The sequence below is a fragment of the Dermacentor albipictus genome, chromosome 5 (assembly GCF_038994185.2).
Source record: "Dermacentor albipictus isolate Rhodes 1998 colony chromosome 5, USDA_Dalb.pri_finalv2, whole genome shotgun sequence".
Taxonomy (NCBI): domain Eukaryota; kingdom Metazoa; phylum Arthropoda; class Arachnida; order Ixodida; family Ixodidae; genus Dermacentor; species Dermacentor albipictus.
The window spans coordinates 153,579,413-153,595,146 of record NC_091825.1 but is presented as its reverse complement, the minus strand read 5'-3'; the positions used below and the strand labels follow the sequence as shown (position 1 = coordinate 153,595,146).

At 45.5% G+C, this 15,734-nt stretch overlaps 2 protein-coding genes across 2 annotated transcripts; both read left to right on the top strand.

Annotated features, from left to right (window-relative positions):
* Positions 1-167: 167 nt before the first annotated feature.
* Positions 168-7,443, top strand: PQBP1 (poly-glutamine tract binding protein 1). The gene is made up of 7 exons (XM_065432326.2): positions 168-405; positions 1,396-1,657; positions 3,863-3,963; positions 4,048-4,091; positions 4,519-4,627; positions 5,618-5,681; positions 7,178-7,443. The coding sequence occupies exons 1-7, from the start codon at positions 327-329 to the stop codon at positions 7,344-7,346; spliced, it is 828 nt and encodes a 275-aa protein (XP_065288398.1). The 5' UTR covers positions 168-326; the 3' UTR covers positions 7,347-7,443.
* Positions 7,444-7,587: 144 nt separating this feature from the next.
* On the top strand, positions 7,588-11,690 carry LOC135902336 (complement factor D-like). The gene has a single exon (XM_065432324.2). The coding sequence runs from the start codon at positions 10,251-10,253 to the stop codon at positions 11,433-11,435; it is 1,185 nt and encodes a 394-aa protein (XP_065288396.1). The 5' UTR covers positions 7,588-10,250; the 3' UTR covers positions 11,436-11,690.
* The last annotated feature ends 4,044 nt before the right edge of the window (positions 11,691-15,734 follow it).

Below are 15,734 nucleotides of genomic sequence, written 5' to 3'. Positions count from 1 at the left end.
AGGCGCTTAATTAGAGGTAACTGGTCGTTCACTCACTAATTAGGAAGCTGATAAATATGTGCCTAAATTTGGCATTATGATATATTTATAGAACTTGTCAGTGAGCGGCTCGATGGAAGTGAGCGTGCACGCTGGTCGTGACTACGGTAACTGCGGCAAGTGTATGGGCGAGTGCGTAGCAAGCGGTAGTTTGTAGTTTCGGCGTTTCGGCGCTTCGAAATTAATTTCACGGTGGTTGCTGCTACTGTAGTATGACGTGTGGTGTGGCTTCTCTTTAAACTTATATTGTTTGTTCTCTTCGCTGTTGATTTTGAATAGGTGGCCTGATGCCTCTTCCACCAGCCCTTCTGGCAAGATTGAAGAAGCGGGGAATTGTAAAAGCCAGTGAAGCCGAACCGTCGGCAGGTAAGCACCGCGCAGATCGCTTCAAAATATATTTGTCGATCTTTGTGCCACTCATGCGTAAGCTTACTTAGTATTGTGTTCTTAACTTTGTGGCAGAGATATGTTGAATCATTTCGGGAGCTGGCATGTCTGTATGCCTGATTGATGTCCCTGCAGTGAGAGTTTTGGTTTAGTACTGATTCACTTTGATGCTAATAGTTATGAAAATAACCTAGTGACACACTCCAGATGAACCAAGGTAGAATTTCCATAGCAGAAATTAGTAGTCTTTCTACCATGCTCTCTGACTAAGAAAAAAAAAAGGGGGGGGGGGGGGAGAGGTAAATAAAGAAAACTGATCAACCATGCGGGGCGGACGGTGCATATATTGAGGGCAGAATCCATGCTACTGTGGGAACACGCATTTTCGCCGTAAAAATTTCCTAGCATGTATAATGCTTCCCAACAGCGCATGATGATCAGTCTGATGATTAAAATTATTCTTGTGAAAGTATATCATTTATTTTTGCTACAGTAATGACTACATCCTTTATTACTGCGATCGAGTACAGCCAGTGTTCTGTGCTTGTGTGATGGCGATTGAACACTACGTATGAGTGCATTCTCAATTGCAATGTATCATATTTTTTTATAATGGCCTTCCGTGGAATGCATTGCCTAATGTAGCTCTCACGTTTCTCCTTTCTTTTTCTCTTGCAGTTATAGTTCATGTTGGTATACATTCTTTTATTTTCCATCAGTATGATGTTTGTGGCATTGGTTGCATGGTGGCCCGCAATCTTTTCTTAGGCCCCATAATTCCTCTGCTGACCACTTTTTGTTAGGCGGGCTCATTCATTATGAGAGGTGATGAGCAGAGCATACCCCATCTGCCCTTGTGTGTGCTACCTGTTTGTGCTGCTTATTGCCTCCACTAAAAGTTTGTAGTCTGTTCACCCAAGAAGCATTTTTCTGGGAAGCAAATCACTCTGACTCACTGCACCTGCGCAGCTGATCAGCCAGAGGAAGAGGTCATTGCTGAAGACTACGATGACATCTGTCGACCTGTGGGAGGTGGCGAGACGGGAGTAGGCGGGCCCATCCCAGGATGTCCCAACAAGTGGAACTTGTACCACGAATGCAGTGCATTTTGCCAACAGCAGTGGGGTGCTGGCAAATTAAAGGAGTCCCCGCACACCGAGCGCAAGCGCTTGCGAATGCTGCGAAAGTACCCACTGCCAGAGGGCTGGAGTGAGCTGTATGATCCTGGCACGTATGTACAAAGAAAAGCAACAGCTTCTAATGATAATGAACTGTGTCAGCATAGAAACTGCAGTATGTGAACAGGATGCATAATCAAATAGGGGGGGGGAGGTACTTGTTCCTGTAACCAAATATATTAAATTATAAGTGAGACTTATGTGATAAAAAGTTAGTGCCGTAGATGAGTACTGCATTTGTATCTCTTCTGCTTCAAGAAGTTGAATTTTTGTGAATAAAATTGACACCTGTTAAGCCTTATTAATTTCAGGCAGTTAGGAAATAATAGTGGCCGCAATAAATGTCAGCATTTATGCATGTCATTCATGCTTATGTCTGATTCTTGTAGGGCGGTTCGCATATATACATAAATCATGTCATCATCACCATCAGCCTATCTTTATGTCCACTGCAAAATGAAGGCCCCTCCCAGCAATCTCCACTTATCCCTGTCTTGCGTTAGCTGCTACAAACTTGCGCCTGCAAATTTCCTGATGTCATCACCTCAACTAATTTTCTGCTGTACTTGACTGCTTCCCTTCCCTAGGCACCGATGCTATAACTCTAATGGTTCACCAATTATTACACACTACAGGGCCTGCCCAGCAGCAGTTTTTTCTCTTAATGTCAGCTAGAATATTGACCATCCCCATTTGTTCTCTCTTTCGTACATAAATTATGTAAAAACTACCAAATCAACCAGTTTTGTCTGCTATGAGTGTGTTATCAATTAATTTAACATTCCAGAATGCCTGCCTATAGGCTGCAGAAATGGATTTGATATTCAGTTTAGTTGTTTTAAACATCAGGCAGGCAATAGAAACGTGAGTACGTCATTTGCAGTAAAGTGGTGCTATAAGAGCGTCGTAGCTAGAGTGCCTATCTGTGTACACACTGTGTAGAGAGAGAGAGAAGTGGTTGTTTATTGCAGCAATAAAAGAACATATGGAAGAAAAAGGAAGTGGCTGCTGGCCACGCTGTAACTAACATTGAGATTGACACCTGGACCATCGGCCAGCAAATAGTAAAAGCATAGGAATATATACAGTATACTGTGAAGCAGCACTGAAGAAGTAGACAGAAAAGGATGATGAATGTATACACTTTACAATGAAGTGTGCACATAGTTCTCCCAATGTACACATAAAACAAAGTAAGGCTCCCAATTTATAGCTGGAGATTGAACCTATACAGTTAAAGCTCATATTTGTATGCCATTTCGATATAACGAAATTGCACTGCCGCCACAAAGGAATGCTGAGACAATAAATGGAAATATCCGCGGACGCAGATGGTCAAATGGTTGAATTACAATCGGCTGTTTGCAAACGCACCTCTCAAACCGCGCGACGAGAGGGACTGTCGAAGTGGGACCCCATCATATTCCTTATAAAGTTGAACTGTGGCAAGATTCTATTGCGCCCCGCACACTCTGTGCTTTAGGTGCGAGTGAAAGTGTGCGAGAGTGAGAGAAGAAAGAGGGTGGTTTCACTGGCTTCACCAGTGCCGCCTTCCAGCGCGTGCGAGGGGGCAGATTGGGGCTTAAGTTGGCGCACATCTTGACCGTGGTTGCACTCAGCTGTAACTGCGGCTGAGCGCATACGCAGCCGCGCACCCTGCTTTAGATGTAATCTGCCGCATATGCACTGAGTGGGCATGCCGAGACCGCGTGACACTGTGCAAGCTGTCTTTCCACACGTTTAGTATGGGAAGTTGCGTAATCTCGAGTTTCGGTGACCCGTTGGAGCTAGAAGCAGATGAAGCATTCGCTCCCCGCTGCCAGCGCTTTTCCTGATGTCGTCCTAGTGCAGGCCGCGGGGCCAGAGTGCACGTGAAAGCGTGACTGACCTCGCTTAATTCATACTGCCGAGAAGATATCGTCGACGTATGTGTCATGAAGCTGCATCATTTGTCGCCGACTCCCAAATTTATCAAAATGAATTGTTTTCTCATTCAAATTTGCATTTTTCGATTGCCCGATAATGCGGATAATTCTGCGGCCCCTTTTCATCTGAGAAAAATTGATAGGCGACGGTACTTATTTGCCTAAAAAGTCGAATTTCAATAGAACGCAATTTCGGTGTAATGAAGCAAATTGCTGATTTTACCGACTGTTATATAGAGAATGTATTTGTACAGGTTTGTTATGCAGTTCTGCATGTATCGATACCATTAGGTACTGAAATCCCTCCATTGTGACCTCTGATTGTGTATGCAGGGGCAGGCACTATTACTGGAGGCAGGGGAGCGAGGACGTCACTTGGATGCCACCTCGGCACCCAAGGGCAAAGATTTCGCTGCCAGCTGAGAAGCTCCGAGGTGCATTTTTTTCCTCTTCCTTGTAAAAAAAAATTTAAAAAATCAACATAAATATTTACTTTCATGCTTTTTTTTTTTTCTCAGAACTCATATCTGATGCTGATGATGGCCAGGAACTGGACAGTGCTGTAAGTAAAATTTGCATCCTTACGTTTCTGTAAAGAACATCAGCAGAAAGGCTTTGGGTTCAAACATTTAAAAGGTGCAGAGAAAGTGCGGTAATTTAAATTTCTGCAGTGCAGTATCCTCAAAGGTAAATATAGCAAGACATGATCTCTACATTAACAAAATCATATGCATGCTGTACAATATCTGAAGTGAAGTGCCTTGCTGTTAGCTTGATAATAAAACATGTTCTCACTTTTAAAGTTCCAAATTTGAAAGATATAAGCAGGCCAAAGCTGTATGAAAAATTTTTGCCTCCCATTCATTATATCGGGCTGCTAGGGAAAAATTTGCACTAACCACACTCTTTGCATTCTCTTGTGTTTGATAGTTGAGGTATTGGGACAGCTGTTGTTCCTACAAGTGTACCACACATTGTCTATTTGGCAGGGCTCAGAAGAAGACATGCTAGATGACGATGAGGTTCCACTTCCACCCCGGCGCTCTCGTGAGTCTGCGAACTCTAAAGGGTCATCTCATAGCCGTTCAGACCGTCGTGGTGAGTTGTGCAAATATTTCTGTTCTAGAGCTACAAATTTATTATTACTTTTTTTCTTTAAAGAAAAGTTTAAGAAAAAATTTGTTGTACTGCCTTGGTAAATTACCTTTCTACAATACTAAGAAGATGCAAATATAAAAGGACAGGTAGCAACACCGCTTTGAAGTTCCCGTGCCAGTTCGCCGTAACGTGATGGATTTTGATAGCGTCTGCCCAGGCATATTTAAGTCTCTTATCAGTAAAGATGTACTACATTGCATTCTAAAGGAGCCAAAGGTTGAGCTCAGCAAGTTTCAAGAATATTACTGAAACTTGCCCAAATAAAAAACATTTTAAAATTTGTGACCTGTCACTGATAGCACATGCTGAGTATGTGCTATCACATGCACATCTATGAGTATTAAACAAACTGCCGGAGCTGCATTAGGAAGGCTCGCATATTCCATGGTTGGACTGCCAGAGAACATTAACAAGCTTCTTTCCCATCACAGCTTGTGATTTATTTATGTATTTATTTTCTACCCCAAGAGCCCTTAGTTAAGGGCTATTAGATGAGGTATAGTAAGTTTCGATATGCTTGGTATTTCCACTAACAAAGTGTTAACATAATATTATAGGCAACTGCCACTTTGTGCCATGGTTTACTTTTGCTTCAAAAATTGTGTGCTACTTTAATCACCAGTTTTGATTTCTTAGCTCATGCACATAAATCAACAAATTTTATTATTATGTTAATTAATCATTAAAAGGTCCTGATTATTCACATTAAAATGTTTAGTCATTGCTTAGCCCTAATGCAGATTATTGTTCAGGTGCTAGTTAAAAGGGTTAGGGAAAGGGAGGAAGCAGTCACAAAAAATTGAGAGAATCAAGGAATGCTCGTGCGATATGTTGATGCAAATGATGGAAATAAGCAGTATGTTCCTATACAAGTTATAGATAGATCAGTATTTGCACATGTGCATGTATCTGTCACACTTTTGCTTCCAGGTGACCGATCACGCAGCAACGACCTTGACCCCATGGATCCTGCTGCATACTCGGACGTTCCACGGTACAAAACGAGCTATCAGTCTTGGCACACCATTCTTTTTTTATTCTTAGGATACTATATTATATACATGTATTTTTTTCTTTAATATGTCGAGACCACTAGTAGGTGGCAGTTATCTAAGCCAATAATGTGGTCAAAGTTCTATATGTGGCACAGAGGCATACCAAAGAGCTCAAATGCAAGCACGATTTGCGTACATGAGAGCTTCATTTGGTTTAAAACGTCTAACTGGACTAAGCCCTAAATTGCTCACGTCGTTGACTAAGTTAGTTATTTACATAGAACAGTACACCTTGATGTGTATATGAACAAATTACTTGAACACAAAAACCTCAAACAAGCATGTGCAAAAGTGCAGCCATGGTTTACTTGACTTAAACCAGTTAAATGGTAAAGATAGGTAATTGTGGTGGAAGTGTTAATATCGCAACAGAAAAGTAATCATGTTCCATACCTAGCAGATGTCTATTTTGTATAGACCATAATATTCCGTGCATTCCCCATCCCCACCATTTTTAAAAGGGCACTCTTACTCGGTTCCACTTAAAAATTTTCAGTCATCAGGAGGAAATTTTCACCACCTCTGAAAATGGGGGTACCAGGTGTTTGTGGGAACAGGAGCACTTGCTTAAAAATTTATGCTAGCCATATGTATTGTATTGTATCATAAGCCCTGGGAGAACTTTATTACTGAGATGAGCATAAGTTTGTCACATTTGTACGCTTGATAGTGCAAACACCTGTTAAGGCAAACTCGAAGGAACCAAGAAAATTTGTTCATCTTATCAGAAGTTTACCATTATGGAGGAAAACAAACACCGTTCTAAGCGCACACGAATATTAAAATCCGAAAGCAAATGGGAAAAAAAATTCATTGCACTTCCATGATTCAAAGCATTGATTTGTGTACTTTTATCGGTTAGTAATATTTGCATGCTGGCACTTTTAAAACCTGTGTGCTCTCTTGAAGCTGGCATTTCACCTAGTTTGCGAAAAAGTCATCCATTGCCCTCATGTTGTAGCAATGTGTCAAAATAGAGCATTGTCAGCCACATCATGTGTGAGCGCCATTTGTTCACGGCTCTTTGGCAGTGTGCTCTCCATTGCTATCAGCCTGCAAAGGCACCTCGAGGATCTCCTGATTTCATGTTTCCATGGTGTCAACTCTGCATGTTTTCATATCATTGTCAATACTGGCAGTGTTTAAATACACAAAAACTGCCTGCTTTAGCAGGAGTGAGAGGTCACTCCAAGCCTCTTGCTGAGCCAATTAGCAAGCATCAGTGGTGGCCACAGAAGTTCGGCTTGAGGGAACTGACAGTTCGTGTTAAGCAAATCTTTTTGCATAGAATTTATGAAAAACCAACCAATCACTTGGCATATTGTTAGGCATGTTTGAATATGACTTAATTGAATTCATCATTATGGGAGCCTGCTAGAGTTGCTGATTTGTGCCAATGTTGCAAAGAAGGAATCTTTCACATGTGTATGTGCAGAGGAAAGTGGTCCACAGGCCTGGAGAAGAGCAATGAAGCCAAAACGGGTGCCGACACAACTGCAAGTGGACCACTTTACCAGATGCGCCCATACCCGAGTCCCGGTGCTGTACTTCGCCTTAATGCTGGAAACCGCCGGCAGCACTCCGATGATGAAGAGGACGACTAGTAGCAACACTGTAAATTTATTTCTCCATCAGTTTGCTCAGTCTCCTTGTTTTTGTTCTGAAACTAATTTAGCAAGTCATAAATGTTCCTCACTTCCAGGTTACTGCGTCTGTTTTCACTTCACACAGTGGGAGCTCTAAATTTAGTATTCAGCCTGAAGAGACTCTCCTGCAGTGATTGTAATGTATGCATTCTGTCCCAGTTCTAAACAGTTATCTGCTGAAAAATCCATGAGTGCAAGCCCTTGACAAGCGAAAATGGCACTATTAATGCTTAAGTGCTGTAGAAAGCAAAAAATGTAATAACTGTATGTAGTCACATATTTATAAAAAATGACCAGCCTTGCTGCAGAATATTGTGTTTCTTTGTGGTAGACATGGGCCGGTATAACGTGAAAATATTTCGGTCCGTTCTTATTCCAAATTGGCCATTTAGCCCTCCCTGATCGGTCAAAATGGCTTGGGCTCTGTCTATATAGGCGTGGCGCTCAGCCACATGTGCTGTACCCGAACCATTCTGATCTATCAAGGAAAGCTAATGGCAGATTTGGAATAAAGATAAGATCGGAATAGTCTTACGTTACACTGGCCATGCATTGACAAATACCGGGGTCACTCAGAGTTCAAATTGCCAGCCCCTACTAAAAAGTCAATAGTGTTACACAACCGGCATCAAACACAACCTTCTAGTTTTGGTGCCATATAAATATTGCATGCTATTGCACCATAGAACGCCATTGGGGTGGCAAAAACAAAGTAATGCCAGCACTCTGGAATGTCTACGCTTGTGTTGTGAATTTGTCAATTTTCCACATTTGAAAAGAAAACATGTCAAGGGGATTCATGCCAAGCTTCTGGCACTGTATAAAGATAATGACCTCTCTTATGGCACTGTGGTCAGATGGTCCAGATGCCTTCAATGTGGCTAAACTGGCCAGGTCTGTAAGACAAAGAGCAGAGCTGTGAACCATACAGAGAAAATAGGGGCCCTCATGCCCACAGGCAGCTGTTTCAGGAGATAGATAAGCAGGTTAGTGCAAGCCTGGGGTCAGTGTACAGCATGCCTCGTAATGTCCTGCTCGTATCCAAGGTCTTGGTGCACCAGGCTGCATGGTCGCAGACTCCCATGCAAAAAGACATCCGGAAGAAGTCACCATGATAATGTTGCAGCTGTATTTGAGAGATCCCGGTGCCTTTCTCACACACCTCATCACAATAAACGAGTAAAGTGTTTGGTGCTCAGATGAGGACCCACTTTCAGAGCAGATGCTGGGAGTCTGGCAAAAGAGCGTGAATGTGCTGTGTAACAGGAGCACTCCTAACATATTTTGTTCATGTCACCTTAACCGTAGACTTTAGTACTGTTTTCCATGCCTCACCTTCCTTTCTTATTCCTGTCCCCCATCCCTCTAGGCTGGCTCATTAGCCTGACCCCTCTACCTTTTCTTCATTTTCTCATCACAGTGGACAAATATTATATGCATTGTTGCATTACATAGACCATGGGCACGATTGGAGATCATTGTTTGGAGCACACGCTCGGTAGCGCCGTGAGCAATCGGCCTAGGTCACGCCGACTTCATCAGCTGCGTGCTCGCCGCGATCGCGCCCCATATTACCAAGCAAACAATGTCAGCATGTGAACTTACAAACGAAAAAAAAGCCAGAACCATGCTTTCATCAGGAACGATCAATTTAAGCATTTCCTGAAAGCATGGTCATGTTTTATATAAAGATCGTGCCAGGAAAGACCAAAATGTAATAGCAGATTTTAACCTGAGCATCAGCTAAAGCTACAACAGGCATTAAAAGCGTGCCTACTGAGGGCCAAGTCACTCTGCACAAGCGACATAGCACACACTGTTTCAACTTGACCATGAAACTTTGTCCGATCTACCAGAGTGCCTCATCCTTGTATTCAGTTGCTTCTTTCTATTCCCTCCCACATTGAGCACGCTGTTTGGACAGCATGTTAAAAGCGATGCAGTTATTGGTGAAGTGCACTGATTAATCAGAAGCTTTACAATTGTTGCCAGCAGCTGCTCTGTCAGTGACAAAAAGCAAAATCGCTTGGCCATAGCTGGTGGTTACATAGGAAATTAGTGAATGTGGGTCTAAAATTCACTTCGAAGTGATAATTAAACCTTCAGATTGACAGTTTTCATTTTAATGTAGTGATACAGCAAACAACAAGCTGTTAATGTGCAAGACCTTACCACTGTGCTTGTATTTCTTGCAAGTGCTTGTAAGCTTGTAAACATTGTGAGTTCAACCTGATGACCTCTGTGAATAGCATGTGTTTATGAGGATGAAGCTTGGTTTAACTGCAGTTGCCACAGCTTTCTGCCTCCCATCTCATGTAGGTGAAGTCTAATCTAAGCTTTCTTTCTCCTTTTATTTTTTGAGTATATGGCAGTCAAAGAGCAAATTTCTTTAATATGTTTTTTTATTTATGCATACATTTTTAACAGCAAAACACGGGGTAACATTAAAACAACAGTCACAGGCATGCTGTTCTGCCATTATTCCACTTAATGGATGAAATTACATTGAATAAGGCAGTCTGGAGGTAATGAATATTGCATCTGACCAGAAAGAGAGGGGCAAAAGTTATACAGCGAGGCTGCCGTAAAATTACTGCAAGAACAACCGTGAATATGGACACATGTGTCTGTAGTGAATAATTCACACTAGATCCAAATGCATCGCACGCGTCCGTTTAATTGGGCGCTGCCAAATTCGCCAAAGAATTAAAGCTGCAAGACTACAGACAGCAGCTAGGATAAAAAATCAACACTTCGTGCCTTCCATTAACTCTCCAAGAAAAAAAAAATGCGTGCTGGAGGGCGCGACGAGGACGGCGCGACAAGGCCCTCCCGAGTTGTGCTTCATCACCGGTCCCAGAGATGCGAACACCGTCGCGCGTCGACTCCAAGAGCGTGCGTTGCATGAAACCCGGCGCGCTCATGCCGCCCTGCTGGAGGTCGTTAAAAACGCCTGTTCGACCGAAGCAACTTTTGCAATCGAGGTCAACCAGCAGGAAGGCGCGTGACGAGACCCGCCAGGCGGTCGTCATGCTGGTCGTGCTCGTGGCCGCCCTCCTGGGGCCAGCCGCCGCGTCTGCCCACTCCGAGCTGCCCTGGTCGCGAGTGGCGCCCGGTGTTTCCGCAGAAGCGTGCGACTCGGCGCCCGGCTCGGCCGACCGGCTCTACTGGCTCCGCAACGGCCAGCGGCTGCCGCCACCCACGCCCGACCGGTTCTGGGAGCCCGGCGCCTACCTGTGTGTACGGGAAGGGAACCTCACGGCCAGCTTGCAGCGGGCCCTGCTCGTGACAGAAGAGGACGACGGCGGTCTGTGCACCGCGGGTCCACCCACCGACGAAGACCGAAGTCGCCGCCGTCGCGTGGCAGACGGCGTCCGCGCGCGCAACGCACCTTGGGTGGCGCAGCTGCTGCTGTCCGGGCGCTTCGTGTGCGGCTGTAGCCTGATCGCCCAGCGGTGGGCCCTCACGGCCGCCCACTGCCTGCCAGAACGGGCCGACAACCAGTTGGCCGTGTTGCTGGGAGCGACGCGCCAGAGCGGCCCGCGGATCGGCGTGCTGCGCGCCGTGCCGCATCCGGACTACGTTCGCGGGACCCCGTCGCGGGAGCACGACGTCGCCCTGCTGCTGCTGGAACGGCGTGCCGAGCGGCTGACCGTGGCCTGCTTGCCGCCGACCGACGCCTACCTCGAGCGCTTCTCGCAGGGCATCCTCTTCGGCTGGGGCCGCGTCGGACCCCGCGGTGGCCCCGCGCTTAAGCTGCAGGAGGCATTACTGCCCATCACCAGCCGCGAGCGCTGCGAGGCGGCCGTGGAGCACGTGGCGCCCACGGCGTTTTGCGCCGGATTTGGCGAGGCCTACCGCGCCGACGCCTGCGAAGGGGACAGCGGGGGGCCCCTGGTCGGATTCGTGGACGGGCGACCCGTACTCTTGGGCGTCGTCAGCTGGGGGCACGCATGCGCGAGGCCCTTCACCTTCGGCGTGTACACGCGCGTGGACAGTTACTTGGCATGGATCCGTGGTCACGTCACGAGCGCCTCAGTGGCGTGACCATTTCGCGGCTTTTGTACCGAAATAAAGACGCTGTTCCGGCCTGATATAGTTGCACACGTCGCATTAAATGGGAACGTACAGAGCGCCAGTGAAAGAATCGGAGAGATTGTGCATTGTGTACGTTTGGAATTTGACCATGTTATTCTTGCCCCTCCATGTGGATGACGTCGTACATGTGATGAAACACATGTCTGCTTGGTGTGGACGTTATTCGCTCACTGTTGCGGTTCTCTAGGGGTTACAACTGAGAAAGTGATGTTTCTTGTGCGTTTGCGTAACGAACGTGAAGAATTGGTCTACTCTTGTGTAGGAGGCGACATTGTGTAGGATCGTGTGTGTGTGTGTGTGTGCGTATATATATATATATATATATATATAGCTTGACATCATACTCAAAAGCTTTACGGCCTTTGGAACTTGTCACTAAACAATAATCGTCATCCATCTTGCTCCCCCTTCCTTTAGCACACTGAGCAAGGGTGGCTAGCCACACTAACTGAGCTCGCCACTTTCCTGTCGACATAGGCTCATGGGGTGCCAGTGTTGGAAAGGTGCTCAAATAAAGGCGAGGTCGTTAGCTCCATATCCCATGAGCGCCATCAGTGGCTGCGTCTGCATTTCTTTTCTTTGAGCTGGGCATTGCACTGTGTACCAGCTTCGATCATTGGTCAAAAGAAGCTTGCAGGCTTTTTGATTTAAATAAAGGGACATGATGTATAAGCGCTAGAACCTTCTTCAAATTGTCTACGTTTCTGATCCTACGCTCCTGATTGCATCCTGATTTGATAATGGATTCTACCTTAAAAAGTACAAAGCAAGTCTTGTGCATTCCATTTCTAGGAAAATGTTACCTTTAAGTGCCTTTATTTGTGCCGTGGAGATATCTAGTTCTAAAAAGAAACCTACGTCATATTTATGACTGCGACATAATCAACCCCTTGGAGCGCTGCAAGATAGCTCCCTGTAATTCGAGTCGGGGGAGGGTAAGACCAACGCACGCCTATCAATAATGCTATGTAAATACGTGCATGCAGTTCTTGACAAAGTAACGGGCATGCAGCGTTAAAGAAAGGCCTGCAAGATAGATTGCGATAATTTTTGGAGGACAATAAAGACAAGTCGCCAAGGGGGGTGAACAGTGGCGTAGCTAGGTCGTCTAGCACCCGGGGCCCATAGGTCTTCTGTCACCCCCCCCCCCCCTTGGGTGTAGCCGGCAGAAAGACGGGTGTGTTCAGACGTATATGGCACCCCCCACCCCCACTGGTCCCTTGCACCCGGGGCCCACGGCGTCCCGGCCCCCCTTGTTGCTACGCCACTGGGGGTGAAATTACAGTGCGATTATTGTTGGGACGAGAAACCCTACACTCTTAAACAAAAGCTCTATTCTCGACACGCATAGCGGCTGCACGGCCGCCTTTATCCGCTATGATGACTCTGATTGGCTGTCGAGAGCTCACGTGTCTTGAAATTTGTGCCGGGAACCGGAAGTTTTGCAAAATGCAATTTTGCGTTTTCATCAAGATGACGAAGCGTAACGTGGAGCTGCAAATTTTATACATTTTGCTGGTCCTTGGCAGCTATATTGCGACGTTGGCGCTTCAAAAAGAAAGTGAGCGGTAGCGTACAGAAGCCAGCGCAATGCATTTGCAATTTCACGAATACGTGATTGTGATTAGTGGTGATCGATGATAGGTGCCATGTCGGCTTGCTGACTGGCTAAATACATAGAGTTTCTTACAATGAAACTCTATGGATGAATGAATATGCCGTGGCGAGCGTCACAGGAAGGATCGTTTCGTAGACGTCAATTTGACGTTGCGCTGGGCCGCCATTGCAGAGCATAGAGGTGCGCGAGCAGCGCGAATTATGCTAATGAGCAGCCACATCCAATGGCGGCCGAGATGAATTCGTATCACGTTTTTGGCGCCATGAAAATCTTTTGTTTATAACGCGTGCTCATATATTTGCATCGATCTCGGGTGGTGTTAGCATTTGGATTTTGGGCCATCATTTTTTTTTAAACGCGTTTATATGAAATAATATTGGTTAGACTGTCCGCCACAGGTGCGGACAGTCTGTCCGACACAGCGGTCGCCAAATGGGGCAGCCAGTGCCCGCTGATTCACCTATTTCACCGCGCCGGCAGCCAACGTCCGAGCGCAAACTCAACCCCACTCCCTAGCAGGCACGTACCCAGGATTCTTTTTCGGGGGGGGGGGGGGGGGGGCACCACCTTCTTTATCATCATCATCATCATTTTTTATGTCCACTGCAGGACGAAGGCCTCTCCCTGCGATCTCCAATTACCCCTGTCCTGCGCCAACCGCTTCCAACAAGCGCCCGCGAATTTCCTAATTTCATCGCTCCACCGCGTGTTATGTCGTCCTCGATTGCGTTTTCCTTCTCTTGGTACCCATTCTGTAACCCTAATGGTCCAACGGTTATCTAACCGGCGCATTACATGACCTGCCCAGCTACATTTTTTCCTCTTGATGTCAATTAGAATATCGTCTATACCCGTTCGCTCTCTGATCCAAACCGCTCTCTTTCTCTCTCTTAACGTTATGCCTAGCAATCTTCGTTCGATCGCTCTTTGCGCGGCCCTTAACTTGCTCTCAAGTCTCTGCCCCATATGTCAGCACTGGCAAAGTTTACTGATATCACACCTTACTTTTCAATAATAATGGTAAGCTTCCAGTCAGGAGCTGGAAATGTCTGCCGTATGCGATCCAACCTATTTTTATTCTTCTGTGAATTTCCTTTTCATGATCAGGGTTCCCTGTGATTAATTGACCTAGGTAAACGTACTCCTTCACAGTCTCTAGTGGCCGATAGGCGATCCTGATCTCTTGTTCCTTTGCCCGGCTATTTATCATTATCTTCATCTTCTGCACATTAATACTCAACCCCACTCTTACACTCTCTCTGTTAAGGTGTCCAATCATTTGTTGTAACTCGTCTGCATTGTCGTTGAATAAAACAATGTCACCGGCGAACCGAAGGTTGCTGAGATATTTGCCGTCGATCTTTACTCCTAAGCCTTCCCAGTTTAATAGCTTGAATTCTTCTAAGCACGCAGTGAATAGCCTTGGAGAAATTGCGTCTCCCTGCCTGACCCCTTTCTCTATAGGTATCTCCCTGCTTTTCTTTTGTAGAATTAAGATAGCTCTAGAACCTCTGTAGATATTCTTACGCGAAGGACGAGTCAGTAGACGAGAAACTATTTACAGATTATGTTTACAACAACGGTTGCCGCGCTGACCGGTTAGATTCACAGTGCGAGCCCAGTTCGTTCTTCCTCCTCTTTTCTGGAGTGATGGCGCCCACGCGCCTCGTTCAAACAAATACCACACGCATGTAGCAACATTTTCCAAGCTTTTTACGTAAGCGTTCTGTACTCCCTGATTACGTAGTGCCTCTATGACTGCTGGTATCTCTACTGAATCAAATGCATTTTCGTAATCTGTATAAGCCACATAGAGAGGCTTATTGTACTCTGCAGATTTCGCGATAACCTGATTGATGACATGGATGTGATCCAGTGTAAAGTATCTCTTCCTGAAGCCAGCCTGTTCCCTTGGTTGACAAAATCCAGTGTTGCCCTTATTCTATTGGAAATTATTTCGGTAAATATTTTATATAATTCTGGGAGCTACTAATGGTGCTATAACTTTTCAATTCTTTAACGCCTCCTTTCTTGTGGATTGGTATAATGTCTGCATTGGCTGCATTCTTCCAGTTTTCTGGGACCCTTGCAGTCGATAGACACTTCGTATAAAGAGCCGCCAGTTTTCCAAGCATTATGTATCCTCCATCTTTGATTAAATCGACTGTTATTCCAGCTTCTCCTCCCGCTCTTCATCGTTTCATGTCTTGCAGGACCTTCTGACCTCATCGCTAGTTATAGGAGAGTTTCTGTCTCCTGTTCATTACTCTTTCTAAGTGAGGTATCGTGACTCCTCCGGGTACTGTATACATGTCAACTTAGAATTTTCCCGCTGCTTTTGCTATATCTTCGAGATTGCTGATGATATTATCCTTCTTATCTTTTAGTGCATACATCATGGTTTGTCCTATGCCAGGTTTCATATTTACTGATTTCAGGCTGCGTTCATTTTTTACGGCTTCTTCATTGTTTCTCATGTTATAGCTTCGAATATCAGTTATTTTCGCCTCGTTGATCAGTTTTGACAGTTCCGCGAATTGCGTAACGCTATGCGGCCGGCAGTCCCATACAACCGCGTAGAGCGCAGGACTCTGCGATTCTAGACGTACTGCGCTCACCGCGAAAGGTTA

Bases quoted from the DNA above. Each gene is read 5' to 3' on its own strand.
- PQBP1 (XM_065432326.2), top strand. From the start codon at position 327: ATGCCTCTTCCACCAGCCCTTCTGGCAAGATTGAAGAAGCGGGGAATT. The intron at 406-1,395 runs GTAAGCACCGCG...GCACCTGCGCAG, and splicing joins TGAAGCCGAACCGTCGGCAG to CTGATCAGCCAGAGGAAGAG. The intron at 1,658-3,862 runs GTATGTACAAAG...TTGTGTATGCAG, and splicing joins GAGCTGTATGATCCTGGCAC to GGGCAGGCACTATTACTGGA.
- LOC135902336 (XM_065432324.2), top strand. From the start codon at position 10,251: ATGCGAACACCGTCGCGCGTCGACTCCAAGAGCGTGCGTTGCATGAAA.